The 14,847-nt window shown below is 46.4% G+C and overlaps 1 protein-coding gene across 3 annotated transcripts in view; it reads left to right on the plus strand.

Annotated features, from left to right (window-relative positions):
- The window catches only part of LOC112266945 (schwannomin-interacting protein 1), a 95,986-nt gene that overhangs the window by 17,816 nt on the left and 63,323 nt on the right, over positions 1-14,847 (plus strand). Inside the window, exons 1-2 of one of the 3 annotated variants that reach the window (XM_042297298.1) lie at positions 6,751-6,922; positions 13,077-13,865. In XM_042297298.1, the coding sequence (XP_042153232.1) occupies positions 6,827-6,922; positions 13,077-13,865 (885 nt within the window). In that variant the 5' untranslated portion in view covers positions 6,751-6,826. Of the gene's footprint in view, positions 1-6,750; positions 7,285-13,076; positions 13,866-14,847 lie in introns of those variants that run through there. The other 2 variants (XM_042297300.1, XM_042297299.1) reach the window with 2 other exon arrangements.

Consider the following 14,847-nt stretch of genomic DNA (forward strand, 5'->3'; position numbering starts at 1 on the left):
CTCCCTCTCTTTCTTGTCTTCCCAAGCTCTCCTTATTTCCCTCTCATTTTCTATCCCCCCCTCTCTCTCTCTTCCCTCCATCTCGCTTCTCTCATCTTCCTCTCTCAGTCCGTCTGTCAGATGTGTTGTTGAGTTATGAGGATTTGTGTGAGTATGTGAAGCGGGACAGAGTGGTGTCTGGTGACTCCGAACAATGAATAATTGGTCTGGACAGCGTTCTGCCACCTTCCAGGTCCCCTGCTGTCGTCATGATGTCGCACAAACCTTGTCTACAGCCTGTCACCTCCTCCACACACTCAGGTGTAATGGAGTTGTCACCTGTGATCTGATCTGAAGTCAACTGTGTTTAACCCTCTAATGGTTCAGGTTAGGATTGTTGGGAGGGTAATCTGATTCTAGACCTGTGTTCAGTGGGGCAATTTCAACTTGGAGCAACAACACACCTCAGTCGCAGACACACTGCCTTCCTCTCCCCCTCCCCTCCATGATTCTCTTTCTCTCTCCATCTTTTTATTCCCTCTCTAAATCAACTCCTCTCCCCCTGCGGATCTCTGCATTTAGTCATTTACGGCGAAGGTGGGGAATAGCAGGAGCATTGCATGCTTAAAGCACCTGAGACGTGTTCCAATTTGGTGTGGGCAATAAATTGTGTATGTCGGGCAGGCAACTGTGTCCCTCGTTATCTGTAGTGCTGACAGGGCAGAGAGACAGAGATGGGCATTGAGGTGTGCCAGTCCAGCCAGCTGAGGGACCAGACACAGTCTGAGTCTCACAGTTTCTCTCTGACTTAAAGGACTAGTTCACTATTTTACAACTTGATGTTAGATGGTTTCTCACCCTGAAAGTATTCTATGGCCAGGAGAAACTGGAATCCATGGTTCCGTTCCCTTTATACAACCATTACTAACTTTAGCCACCGCTAGCAAAGAATCTATGGAAGTGATGGGGGCATGGGAGCATGTATTTTTTTTATGGCCAAATCACCTTTACGTAACATCAAATCAAATATGTAATTGATTTCAATTGATTTTAACATTTTTCAAAACATGCTCACATGCCACCGTCACTTCCATAGATTTTTAGGTAGTGGTGGCTAAATTTAGCTGAAGTTTGTAATGGCCGTTTTAAAGAAAATTGAACCATGAACCAACAGTTTGTCCTGGTCCATAGACGACTTTCAGGGTAAGGAACCATCTAACATCAAGTTGTAAAATAGTGAACTAGTCCTTTAACTGCTGGGCTAGCTGTTTTTTTTTTGCCTTGTTGCAGAAAAGAGAAGGATCTTAAGAGAGAAGCTATGGCAATATAAATGTGTAGCTGTTGAGATTAGGGTTGCAAAGCTACCGGTAATTTACCAAAGTTCATGGAATCTTCAGTAATTCTGGTAATTAACAGAAAATCTTTGGCAATCTTATCGGAACTTTGGTAATTTATACTTGAATAACTTGAAAAAATATATTCATATATATAGTATTCATTTATTATATTGGAGTCCATAATGTCTATGAGTTTCTAGTAGACCACATTGTTCAAGGGAAAATAGCCTAATTACTGAAAAAAGCATCTAATCAACAATGGCATTATTTTTATTAACTCTGCAACTCTTCCAACTATTGACTTCTTTCACAACTTCCACCAGTTTGACCCAAAACACTGACAACAAATACATACTGACATAGTCAATAAATAAAAAGTTAGTCAAATAATATATAAAGGATATTTCATGCTGAAACCTTCATATTAAACACCAATGGTATTTACTAAATGTATGGTTTATATTTAGGATGTTTTACAGCTTTGTCATACATTGTTTTTATTTTAAAATCATGTTATTTAAATATTTCATATATTTTACAGGTGTTAAGGCCACGCAGAAGGGCGAGAGATGATTACCGACACCTGTGATAATCTGAAATACCCAAATGGGCCACTAGATGTCTTGTGATAGATTACATAAAATCCTTGAAAGATACCAACATTCTGGTAGTTTACTGTTAAACTTTCAAAGTTTCCAGTAATAAACTCTCCCTTTGCAACCCTAGTTGATAGAGTGAGAGTGAGTCTCAGCCTTTTGAAGAAATCATTTTGATACTATTCTGTATATTCTAACTATGACGTCTGTAAGAGAGACAGGGAGAGAGGGAAGGAGAGAGAGGCGGGTGAGAGGATGTTAAACTGAGAAGTATCAGGACCCTAACAATAAAACGTTGAGTTCTCTCCACTTTGGTACAGGGTTAAACCCAGGCCTATATTTCTCCCCCTCCCACAGGAGGCCTCTCCTGGCTTGGCTACTTTAGTTAATTACCATCCCCTGCCTTCCCTCTAATTAGCAGTAGCCTTCAGTTTGATGTAATCAGCCTGAAGTGGGCTTCCATCTTCTGCTCCTACGCCGATCCTGATCTCTCCTGTCACACTGATGACTCAGGTCACAACTTAGAATTATAACTCATGAAGTTAATGAGCAAACTCTCTCAAACTTCACTGGCTGTATCCTTACGGGGCAGGGTAAATGTCAATTCTATTTCCATTCAGTCAATTGAGGAGATAAACTGAAATTCCAATTCAAAAATGAAAATGTGCCATTTATTTTCAATTAAGATCCTTCTTCCATCAACACCATCATTCCACATGAATTCTACTCCTTTCGTATTATCTCCTGTCTGTCCTCTGTAGGCTGGTGGCAGTGCAGAACTGCAGATAGATGTGGCCATTCTATTAAGGGTTTATAAGGTCTGCAGACACAAGATAGATGTGGAGCACTGCGGCTGGGTGACTGATTCGCTCCTATTAAAACAAAGACATATTACACAAACTCAGCATTCCAATTATATTTCACCCAGGAAAGAACACTCCGCAGATAGGCTCCTGTTTGGAGTCTGATGTGCTTGTCATCTTAATGAATCTAATGAATGGCTTTCTACACTGTTCAGGGAAAAAATATGCCACTTGATGTTTTTCTAGCAACTCATTTCACACTTCGTTAACGGTTAACGTTGTTCATCATATCAAATGGTACAATGATAGAATCAGGTGTTAATCATCAACCTAAATGTAAGCAGCTTTCCTCAGCTAACCCATCCTGCATGAAACACACACACACACACACACACACAACCCTACCCGCTTTCTCTAAACTCACATGGTTTTAACACAGAGGCAATTGTCACATGGTTAGGATCGGAATAACTGTCTTTCACATACCCTGTTGATATTCAGTACCAGTGAGTCGTTTAGCCAGTCAAAGATCAGATCTCCATTGTGGACATCTGACATTCATCAATGACAGCCTGCCTCCCTCTCCCAATGCTCCCACAGGGTTTTGGTATTTGGTATCTTGGGGTAGAGGTAGTTGGTATCTGGGGACTGTTGCTCTGTAGCAGTCTCGGGTCTGGATTTTTTTTAGCCGTCCGCCTAACAAGACATGGCAGGAGATTGTGACCTGAGAGGAGAGGGTTTTTAGAGTCCCCATGTGGGATTTAGTGTCTCCTAACCTAACAGGTTATTTCCCCACTCAAGGCTTGAGGGTTGTACCACATCCATGTCCAGTCCTGTTTTTGACGGTTCAGTGTCTGTTGTGTGGTTCAACTCGTCTTACTTCAAGGGGTTTATTTTTATTCCTGCTCTTCTGACAAGAAAGAAAAAGAGAGAGAGAGAGAGAGAGAGAGAGAGAGAGAGAGAGAGAGAGAGAGAGAGAGAGAGAGAAAGAGAGACTGTTCTCCCTGTGTGGAAGCCTCCAAGGTCACTGTCTGTGTTCCTCCGTCAGAGTGGGTGAGTTCCTGACGAGGCGGACAGCTTCCATTTCTCAACGACTGTCAGGCGGTCTGTTTTTTAAACGCCTGTGAGACGGATATAAGCAGAGGAATGAATATGTTCTCTGTTTTTCCGAGTATTACCTGAAAGTGTTTTTTTTCTAGCCCTTATCTCTCTGTCAGTAATAGGACCTCAGTGATATCTGTCAGATAGATAGTTTCACCATGCAGCCCAGCTCTGGGTGATTGGCAGGTAGGCAGTTCCAGGTAGATCTGGGATGAATTCTGTGCCCCTCCGAGCGCCCATATGACGGGTGAGGCCTGTTGGCTGGCAGTTTCATAGCCACCTCACTGTTCATTGGCACTGCAGGGCACAGTGATAGAAACACAACAGGGGTGAGGTGCCTGGGGTGAGCCGTACTGTGTGATGTTGACTGGTGAACTTCCTTTGACCGCCTGTCCTAAATCAAAAAAGTACAGTAAAAGTCATCTGCAGTACGGTCTTCTTTTGAAGATTGGTTGAAGACATCGATCAAAAGCCTTCTGAGTGAACTGACATGGACATCTCTATCATGTCGTTGTAGATCTTCTCTGACGCTTCACAGATGTTTTCTGGTCCAATTTGTAAAGGGCAGAGAGGCATTTTGGATCAAATAATTGCTATGGTATTTACTTGAAGGGAGGTAATAAAGGAACTTCAAGAAGGTTGGGTATCGCAGTTGAGGGTGTGGGGTTGTAAGTGTGTGTGTGTGGGGGGGTACGTAGAGGACTAAAACACACTAGATTAGCCTCCTGTTGACAAGCTAATTGCCTGGTGAGACTGTTAACTCACCCACATCACGTTCCTCACTAGATGAGGAACCCAAAAGTGTCCCAGCTTCCCTAAAGGCATTTAACTATCTGGTAGCTCACTCTGCCTCTGTGACCAATTGACGTTTGGGGGATCTGTCTGATGAGAAGTGGGGGAAGCGGGAAATATGGGAATGGGGGTGTGAGGGGGAGATAGCGATAGGGCCCCCGCTGCATCTCTCTTTGGGGAGATCCCTGATGGTGGTGTCCCCTCTGTAGCGAGGAGAGTGTCTCAGTGAGGGGTCTTTGAAGTAGTGCTCTTTCATTACCAGGACGTAATCCTTTGTGCTGCTATTATATATTTATATATCTGCACACCGCTCCCATCCTCCTCCAATAAACTATGTTTAGAGGTTTAAATCTGGGCCGTGCAGCATAAGTGTGTTATAGGTGGTTGTAATGCTCTGAGTCTTAATTTGATACCCATGTCTGAAAATGTGTACTGAACAAAATTATAAACACAACATGCAACAATTTTTAAGATTTGACTGACTTACGGTTAATATAAGGAAATCAGTCAATTGAAATACATGAATTAGGCCCTAATCTATGGATTTCACATGACTGGGCAGAGGTGCAGCCAGGCTCACCCACAATGAGTTTTCCCCCACAAAAGGGCTTTATTACAGGCATAAATACTCCTCAGCATCCCCCCTGAACCTCCACAGATGATCCCGCAGGTGAAGAAGCCTGATGTGGAGCTTCTGGGCTGGCATGGTTACACGTGGTCTGCGATTGTGAGGCCGGTTGGACGTACTGCCAAATTTTCTAAAACAATGTTCATTTCAATTCTCTGGCAACAGCTCTGGTGAACATTCCTGCAGTCAGCATGCCAATTGCACGCTCCCTCAAAACTTGAGACATCAGTGGCATTGTGTTGTGTGACAAAACTGCACATTTTAAAGTGACCTTTTATTGTCCCCAGCACAAGGTGCACCTGTGTAATAATTATGCCGTTGAAATCAGCTTCATGAGATGCCACATCTGTCAGGTGGATGGATTATCTTGGCAAAGGATACATTCTCACTAACAGGAATGTAAATACCTTTTTCCCCAACATTTGAGAGAAATAAGCTTTTTGTGCGTATGGAAAATGTGTTGGATTTTTTTTTCAGCTCATGAACCATGGGACCAACACTTTACATGTCGCGTTTATATTTTTGTTCAGTGTATATTACCAGTTCCAATCATAAAACATGTCAGAGGAATAACATGTTTGTGTTAACCCTGTCTCAACCCTGTGAGTGCAGCTGTCCATATGTGCATTCAACAGTGGTAAATCTCAGGTGACATTTTACCCACTTGAGCACAGACATCAGTTCAACTACGACTTGTGAACTCAATGTGAAATCAACAAAACATTTCACCATGTAATTGGATTAAGGTTAAAAGATGGGTGAAAAAAAGACTAAATGCCCTTTACGTTGATGATTTTTTTGCAAAACCAATTAGTTTCCCAAGTTGATTCAACGTCATCACATTGATTTCTGGGATTAAAAGGACTTGGAAATAATATTGATTCAACCAGTTTTTGCCCAGTGGATGTTCTTTACTACTTTGGATAGAGGTAGTGCACTATATGGAGAATAGGCTTTGGCCAAAAGTGAGATGGAGAATGAAATGTCAGAGGACTCTAGCCAAAAGTAGAGCACTATATGGAATGGGGTGTGATTTAAGACACAGCCAATGAATTCTGTGGACAGTGCTGCCCAGTGCCACCCTACTGCATGGCAGTCTAACAGACCACAACCCTCTGGGCCAAAACACGGGTCTGTCCAGAAGACTAGATCTATCTTTATGATCCTCAACACAGCACTTCAGTTACAAAGGACATGACAGCAGTATCCTTGAGATGTCCAAGGCTGCTTATAGCTTATGTATTCACAGTGTGACAGAAACTGTTCCAAACCTATTCAGAGCACCAGGGCATCTTGAATTATTCAACTAGATATAGTGTTGGGCTCTTTCTTTCTCATCTCTCTCTCTCTCTCTCTCTCTCTCTCTCTCTCTCTCTCTCTCTCTCTCTCTCTCTCTCTCTCTCTGCCTATATTTCTCTCTCTGGCTCTTTCCCTCAATATACCATTCGCAAGGTCAGTGAGTGCAGAAGGCAGGGCTACTGTTCTGTCGTCAGTTTGTCCTCAGAGCAGCCTGCTGGGATAGAGCGCTGAAGAAGTTGAGACGCCGCTGTGGCAGAGAGCTTCTTTGCTTGTGTGTGAGCGTTAAGTTGAATGCACTGGAAAGCAGAGATACGTGCGAGGCTGACTTGTGCGGACGACAAAAACGCGCGGAGAGAGACACATTCACATTCTCTCGTCAATCACTCTGTGAGTTTGTGTGTGCATGCGCTGAACAGTAGAAGCGACGTTTGACGTCTGTACCGGGAAAGAAGAGAGGAGAGGCGATCTGGGAGCGCGCAATTCTTTTTTAACTCATCTATTTTAACTTGTCTTTTAAAAAAAAACTCATTCTCGGGAGGGCTCAAGGGTTGGGCTCCGCGGCGGATACACACAGAGCAATGACTGGACTGGCATACGTTCTCAACAATCTACCGGCTTTCTCTAATATCTCCGGGTAGCGGATAATATCCTAACCATCTCCCGAGTGTACTGACAAATAAAGACCCAATTGTTGACTGGTATTGACTTTAAAATGTCTTGAGACAAGAGATCTTACAGAGAAAATGACAGTAAGTATTGGTGCTGCGTTTGTTGTTATGACTATTCAACCCATAGGCTGGGCTATTTGCGTTACCTTAATTTAGGTCTTCGGTCATACTAGATTTATTTAGAATAGGCTGTTTTCTGTCATTCAGACATTTTAATATAGGGCGTTTGCAGGTTAGTAGACTATCATTAGTACAGTCGGTGCTTGAGCTGGTTTATTATAGGATATCGGCTGTCTTATTCAATAGCCTATATCAGCCTAACCATGGAGGGGTAAACATTGTTTATTGATATGTAGTGCAGTGTGGTCTATTGATAGGAACCCTGTCGTCAGTGTGGACTCGTTATTTTGGTTGTCATCTGCGTTGTGAAATTGGATGGTACTGTCACCGCTGTTGCCGGGGGATATGAGATTTTCCGGTTACTTTTTTGGGAACATTACATCATTTGAGGATGAATGACTCTGCAGATGGCTATTTGCGCTCTATCTGTTTATGAAATTGATACAGTATTTACCTGCATTAAAGGTTTGTATTAATTGGCATCGACTGAACACACTTTACCACAGCGGGTAGGCTATTGCACAGAGCAGAGGTTTGGGTAGCCTAAATGACACCATGAGGCATGGGCGTTAAATGTAATGACCATTTAGCCTAATAAGCAAGTGCAAACTGGTTTTGTAGCTTATTAAAAAGTACATTAAAACGACAGGGGTTTATTATTGTGGCCAGTGTCCCCTCCAAGACACGAATTAAACCCAAAACACCCGCCTTGCTGTCGGGGTGGGGTTCCGCGCAGCTGGCAATTTGCATGTATTGTACGGCCAAATCCACCCAGTGTAGGCTACGAGGTTAATCGGAGAGAGGATGAACCAAAGCGGGGCCCACCGCTCCCCCGCCCGGATGTCTTGACGGGATTTTTCTCCTTCTGAATCACTTTAAATAATAAGGCTACACATTTTACACGGACTCAAATGAACCGACGCCAAACATTGTATTAATATGATAATACAGGAGCTGGAAGCGTCACTTTAATTCCGACGTGTTTGATAGGCCTAGAGCTGTTCAATTCTTTTTAGAATTATACAGGCTACGCTACACTCATTCCCACCAATTGAGCCGTTGCCCTTTTAACGACTCGCAGGTTGAGATTTAAAACGGATTCTCACGGCTTCCCCACTATAGGCTAAAGTGGTAGCCTACTTTAATGGCTGGAGCTAAAGGAAACACGCCATGATCCCTTATCTAGCTTCTTAGTTATAATGTACAGAGTAGGCTAATATAATCGTTTTTGAATAATCTTGGAATGGCAGGCAGACTTTCGAATAAAAGCAACCGGATGGATCATCGTAGCCACATTGTAACGAACGCGCACCACTCTTTAAACGCCTGCGCATGGATTCGTGACCTCGTGTAGGCGATGTGTCACATGTAGCCTACACAACATTCTGATCTCGAATCTTAATCATAAACGTGACTGGACTCGGGGATATGGGGCGAGGTGCAGGATGCGCGCATATGTCCCCCCGCCTAGATGTCAACTAGCCTACTACGACATTGACACGAGGTGCAAGCTATCAATCGGTGTGTCAACCCCCTTTTCAGATGTTGTCCTGGTTAAAATAGTCCGCATTCACAATATAAAATCAATGTAACGAAACATTGCCACAGTTACAGTGCCATTTTGACTGTTGCCAGCCTGACCCCCCTCAGATTATACTGGTTTGTCTGGGTCTGGGAGAAGAAATGAAATAGCAGTCCCGGTGGATGTAGGGAGGGGGTGTCCGAAAGGATTAGAACAATCTATCAAACAAGGATTTTTACTGTAAAGAGATTGTATGGTTATTGCCTAGAATGAGCAAAGAATTATAAAGATACTGAAATTGTTTTTAAATCCATGTCTCTGGATGGAACAATGGTCCATGTTCCATAAGAAAAAGGTTCATTAGGTCTGAATGAAGTTGTGTTCTGTATAGTTACACTGCGTCAATAAATTGAACCTCTCTAAGGAGTTGAGTCACAGTTTTGAATCACTGGGTAGATGAATTCACCTGGCGACTAACATCAGTGATGACAGACATAAAGTTAGGTGTGCTGTGTATAGATTAGGTGCTGGTATCATTTCATCTGCAGGTCTGCGTATACACTGCATATTAACCGTTATTACATACTTATAAGCAGACCTTAAATATTAACTAGTGGATGCCACGTTTATGTCTCTGTGTCCAGTATGAAGGAAGTTAAGAGGTCGTTTCCCCAGCCAATGCTAACTAGCGGTAGCGCAATTCTTGGAAGTCTATGGGTATCTACTAGCATGCTAAGTATCCCTTTAAGATAAGTCTTCCCGAATGTGGTTGGTGGGAAAAAAGGGTTACTGTTGAGGTGCTTGTCTCTGTTGGTGGTTGTACTGATTGTTTTTAATGTCAGGGTTTGCCATTTTTGTATTCAAATGTATTGCAATCATTTAATCAACACTTTGTGAACTCCATTCTTTGGTGTATTTCAAAATGAACAGGCCACAAGAAAAATGAAGGACAATAAACATCATCAATCAATCAGTCTTAGTGTGTTGGATGCATAACAATTCGTTTTTCCAGTTGTGACTTTGAATAAATTGCTGCTGCTTGTTTTTCATTAACTTTTAAAAGTGATGCCAGGCGCTATGTTAATGCGGCCGCTGAAAATAAGAGGTGAAAACACTCAAAGAGGTTCAGGTCACGCTGAGATTTGTGGAGGCCCATAAACAAGGTGGGCATTTTCATTAAGTTGGTAATCAATCAGACAGTGATTGCTCTGGCACTGGGCAACAACAGCAACACACACTGTAGCCTCACACTGCAGACAGTCAAGGTCAGACAGCCACCCTGGACTCATCCGTTTAAGTCACTCACAGCCACTGCAGTGCATGTTATATATAAAGCCATGGCATTGGCATTGGAGAAAGAGATTGGTATTCCTCACATTGACCATTATTGTTGGGAAGACTTTGCCAAAGACACAGATAAGGAAATACATTGTGACAGCATCTGCCTCTGATTAACAATCGGAAATGGGAACTATGTGATACGTGTGATGATAGGAGAAATCACTGCTCACTCTCTCTCTGGCTCAGCTGTTACAATGCAAACCTCAGATATGAACAAACAGGAGGAGAGAGTCAGTCTGAGAGGAAAGGAGAGATTGGGTCTGGGAGGAGAGGAGAGAGTGAGTCTGGGAGGAGAGGAGAGAGTGGGTCTGGGAGGAGAGAGAGTGTGTCTGGGAGGAGAGGAGAGAGTGAGTCTGGGAGGAGAGGAGAGAGTGGGTCTGGGAGGAGAGAGAGTGTGTCTGGGAGGAGAGAGTGGGTCTGGGATGAGAGGAGAGGTTGTCTCAGAGAGGAGAGGAGATAGTGTATCTGGGAGGAGCGGAGAGGTTGTCTCAGAGAGGAGAGATTGTGTCCGGGAGGAGAGATTGTCTAAGGGAGGAGAAGAGAGAGTGTGTCTGGGAGGAGAGGAGAGGTTGTCTCAGGGAGGATAAGAGAAGGGAGAGTGTGTTTGGGAGGAGAGGAGAGAGTGTGCCTGGGAGGAGAGGAGAGGTTGTCTCAGGGAGGATAGGAGAGGTTGTCTCAGGGAAGAGAGGAGAGGTTGTCTCAGGGAGGAGAGGAGGGGTTGTCTCAGCGAGGAGATGAGAGGTTGCCTCAGGGAGGAGAGGAGAGAGTGTGTCTGGGAGGAGAGGTTGTCTCAGGGAGGAGAAGAGAAGAGAGAGTGTGTCTGGGAGGAGAGGAGAGGTTGTCTCAGGGAGGAGAGGCGAGGTTGTCTCAGGGAGGAGAGGTTGTCTCAGGGAGGAGAGGAGAGGTTGTCTCAGAGAGGAGAGGAGAGAGTGTGTCTGGGACGAGAGGTTGTCTCAGAGAGGAGAAGAGAAGAGAGAGTGTGTCTGGGAGGAGAGGAGAGGTTGTCTCAGGGAGGATAAGAGAAGAGAGAGTGTGTTTGGGAGGAGAGGAGAGGAGGAGAGGTTGTCTCGGAGAGGAGAGAGTGTGCCTGGGATGAGAGGAGAGGTTTTCTCAGGGAGGAGAGGAAAGAGTGTGTCTGGGAGGAGAGGATGTCTCAGAGAGGAGAGAGTGTGTCTGGGAAGAGAGGTTGTCTCAGGGAGGAGAGAGTGTGTCTGGGAGGAGAGGTTCTCTCAGGGAGGAGAGGAGAGAGTGTGTCTGGGAGGAGAGGTTGTCTCAGAGAGGAGAGAGTGTGTCTGAGAGGAGAGATTGTCTCAGAGAGGAGAGAGTGTGTCTTGGAGGAGAGGTTGTCTCAGGGAGGAGAGGAGAGGTTGTCTCAGGGAGGAGAGGAGAGAGTGTGTCTGGGAGGAGAGGTTGTCTCAGAGAGGAGAGAGTGTGTCTGGGAGGAGAGATTGTCTCAGAGAGGAGAGAGTGTGTCTGGGAGGAGAGGTTGTCTCAGGGAGGAGAGGAGAGGTTGTCTCAGGGAGGAGACGAGAGAGTGTGTCTGGGACGAGAGGTTGTCTCAGGGAGGAGAGGAGAGAGTGTGTCTGGGAGGAGAGGTTGTCTCAGAGAGGAGAGAGTGTGTCTGGGAGGAGAGGTTGTCTCAGAGAGGATAGAGTGTGTCTGGGAGGAGAGGTTGTCTCAGAGAGGAGAGAGTGTGTCTGGGAGGAGAGGTTGTCTCAGGGAGGAGAGGAGAGGTTGTCTCAGGGAGGAGAGGAGAGAGTGTGTCTGGGAGGAGAGGTTGTCTCAGGGAGGAGAGGAGAGGTTGTCTCAGAGAGGAGAGAGTGTGTCTGGGACGAGAGGTTGTCTCAGAGAGGAGAGAGTGTGTCTGGGAGGAAAGGTTGTCTCAGGGAGGAGAGGAGAGAGTGTGTCTGGGAGGAGAGGTTGTCTCAGGGAGGAGAGGAGAGAGTGTGTCTGGGAGGAGGGGTTGTCTCAGGGAGGAGAGGAGAGTGTGTCTGGGAGGAGAGGTTGTCTCAGGGAGGAGAGGAGAGAGTGTGTCTGGGAGGAGAGGTTGTCTCAGGGAGGAGAGGAGAGAGTGTATCTGGGAAGAGAGGTTGTCTCAGGGAGGAGAGGAGAGTGTGTCTGGGAGGAGAGGTTGTCTCATAGACGAGAGAGTGTGTCTGGGAAGAGAGGTTGTCTCAGGGAGGAGAGGAGAGAGTGTGTCTGGGAGGAGAGGTTGTCTCAGAGAGGAGAGAGTGTGTCTGGGAGGAGAGGTTGTCTCAGGGAGGAGAGGAGAGAGTGTGTCTGGGAGGAGAGGTTGTCTCAGGGAGGAGAGGAGAGAGTGTGTCTGGGAGGAGAGTTTGTCTCAGAGAGGAGAGAGTGTGTCTGGGAAGAGATGTTGTCTCAGGGAGGAGAGGAGAGTGTGTCTGGGAGGAGAGGTTGTCTCAGAGAGGAGAGAGTGTGTCTGGGAGGAGAGGTTGTCTCAGAGAGGAGAGAGTGTGTCTGGGAGGAGAGGTTGTCTCAGAGAGGAGAGTGAGGTTGTCTCAGAGAGGAGAGGAGAGGTTGTCTCAGAGAGGAGAGGAGAGAGTGTGTCTGCGAGGAGAGGAGAAAGTGCGTCAGAGAGGGACTGAAACGGTGCCAAGGAAATTAATGTAGAGGAAGGAAGTTCTACCGGGGCAGGATGTGTTCTGTGGTTGTCTCAAACCACAACAGTAATCTCTGTATGCACACTTCCCTAAATTCTCTGTTTGTGTCCCTCTCTTCCTCTCTCTCTCTCTTTCAACCTCTATCTTTATCTCAATATCATCATTTCTCTTTTCAACCTCATTGTTTCTTACCTCTATTTATATCTCTTTTTCTCCATTGCTCCTCTCTCCCACCTTTCTCTCCATCCCTGTTTCTCTCTCCACTGCAGGACTACCGGGAGGATGGCATGGACTTGGGGAGCGACGCCTCCAGTCGCTCCAGCTCCGAGTCCAACTCCAACAAGGTGACACCCTGTTCTCCCTCCTTAGACCTGGCATGCCTGGGGGACTACAAGTCCTCCCCATCCCTGGAACTGGCAACCTTAGAAGGGGACTACAAATCCTCTCCCTCCCTGGATCTGGCAACCCTGGAGGATGAGGACTATGAGGAGGATGAGGACTACCAGGAGTACAAGAAGAAGGTGATTGAGGAGTGGAAGAGCGAGTACGGGGACGACTACAGCTCCCAGCAGGCCCCTGGCCAGGAGGAGGGTGGGGTTGTGGTAGGTGCACCAGGCGGAGGCTTCAGGAAGCCAGTGAACAGCCGCAGCCTGGCCGAGGAGTTCCAGGATGTGAAGCCTCCACCCCTTCCTACTCACAGTGGACACACAGCCACCTTCGCTGCTGCCGTGCCTGAGGAACTGAAACAGAATGGCAACCTGATCCTGCCCCACTCCCCTTCCAGGCCAGTACCCAGGGGCACGGGGGCCACCAAGCCCAGCCACAGGCGCTCCAGCCGGGTCAGGGGCGGCGTTGGAGGAGGGGGTGTTGGTGGTGGAGGAGGAGGAATAGGAGGACGGATGGGGGGATACAGAGGGGAGGAGATTGTGGAGGAAGAGTCCCTGCCCACCATGGACTGGGCAGCTCTGGAGAGACACCTGGCGGGGCTGCAGAGCAGAGAGCAGGAGAACCAGAACCTCAATCACAACCACAGCCTGGGAAAGACCGCCTACACCTCAGTGAGTGGAGACGTTTGTCTGTGTGTATGTATGCAGGCATGTCTGTGTGTGTTTGCGATTTCTGTGACTTGGTGTTGGATGGTGTAGGATGAAGCATGGAAGTGTGTCAGTTGTGAGGATGTCAGTCATGGTGGTGGATGGTGTAGGATGAAGCATGGAAGCGTGTCAGTTGTGAGGATGTCAGTCATGGTGGGACAAATCAAGCCAGATATTGTATGAAGTGGTGCGTGAAAATCCCTCAGACATGGAAAGAGGTTGTGGGTCACTGGGCCTGTGCTATTGTTGGTTTCACAGATATAGTAGAAAGCTGGTATTTATACGGGCAATAATTGCAACAGCACAATATATCTCCAGACTCCAGGTTCTAAAGGACTCCCACCCTGCTGTGTGTGTGGGGGTTGTTGAACATGTTCACTGTCTTGTTTTCCTGCTTTCTCTGTGATCCCTGAGGATTGCGTCATGCGGTAATCCGACAGTTATCTGTGTCAGGTGGACTTGGGGAATATTATATGTGTGCAGGAATGCTGGGATAAGGAGAGATTAGTGGGGTAATGTGGCACTAAGCTATGTGCTGCTGCTAGCTGTGTGCTGCTGCTAGCTGTGTGCTGCTGCCAGCTACAGTATGTGCTGCTGCTAGCTATGTGCTGCTGCTAGCTGTGTGCTGCTGCCAGCTACAGTATGTGCTGCTGCTAGCTGTGTGCTGCTGCTAGCTGTGTGCTGCTGCCAGCTACAGTATGTGCTGCTGCTAGCTGTGTGCTGCTGCTAGCTATGTGCTGCTGCTAGCTGTGTGCTGCTGCTAGCTATGTGCTGCTGCTAGCTGTGTGCTGCTGCCAGCTACAGTATGTGCTGCTGCTAGCTGTGTGCTGCTGCCAGCTACAGTATGTGCTGCTGCTAGCTGTGTGCTGCTGCCAGCTACAGTATGTGCTGCTGCTAGCTATGTGCTGCAGCCACCGGTGTGCTGCTGCTGCCAGCTACAGTATAT

This window comes from Oncorhynchus tshawytscha, linkage group LG14, assembly GCF_018296145.1.
Source record: "Oncorhynchus tshawytscha isolate Ot180627B linkage group LG14, Otsh_v2.0, whole genome shotgun sequence".
NCBI classification, from domain to species: Eukaryota; Metazoa; Chordata; class Actinopteri; order Salmoniformes; family Salmonidae; genus Oncorhynchus; species Oncorhynchus tshawytscha.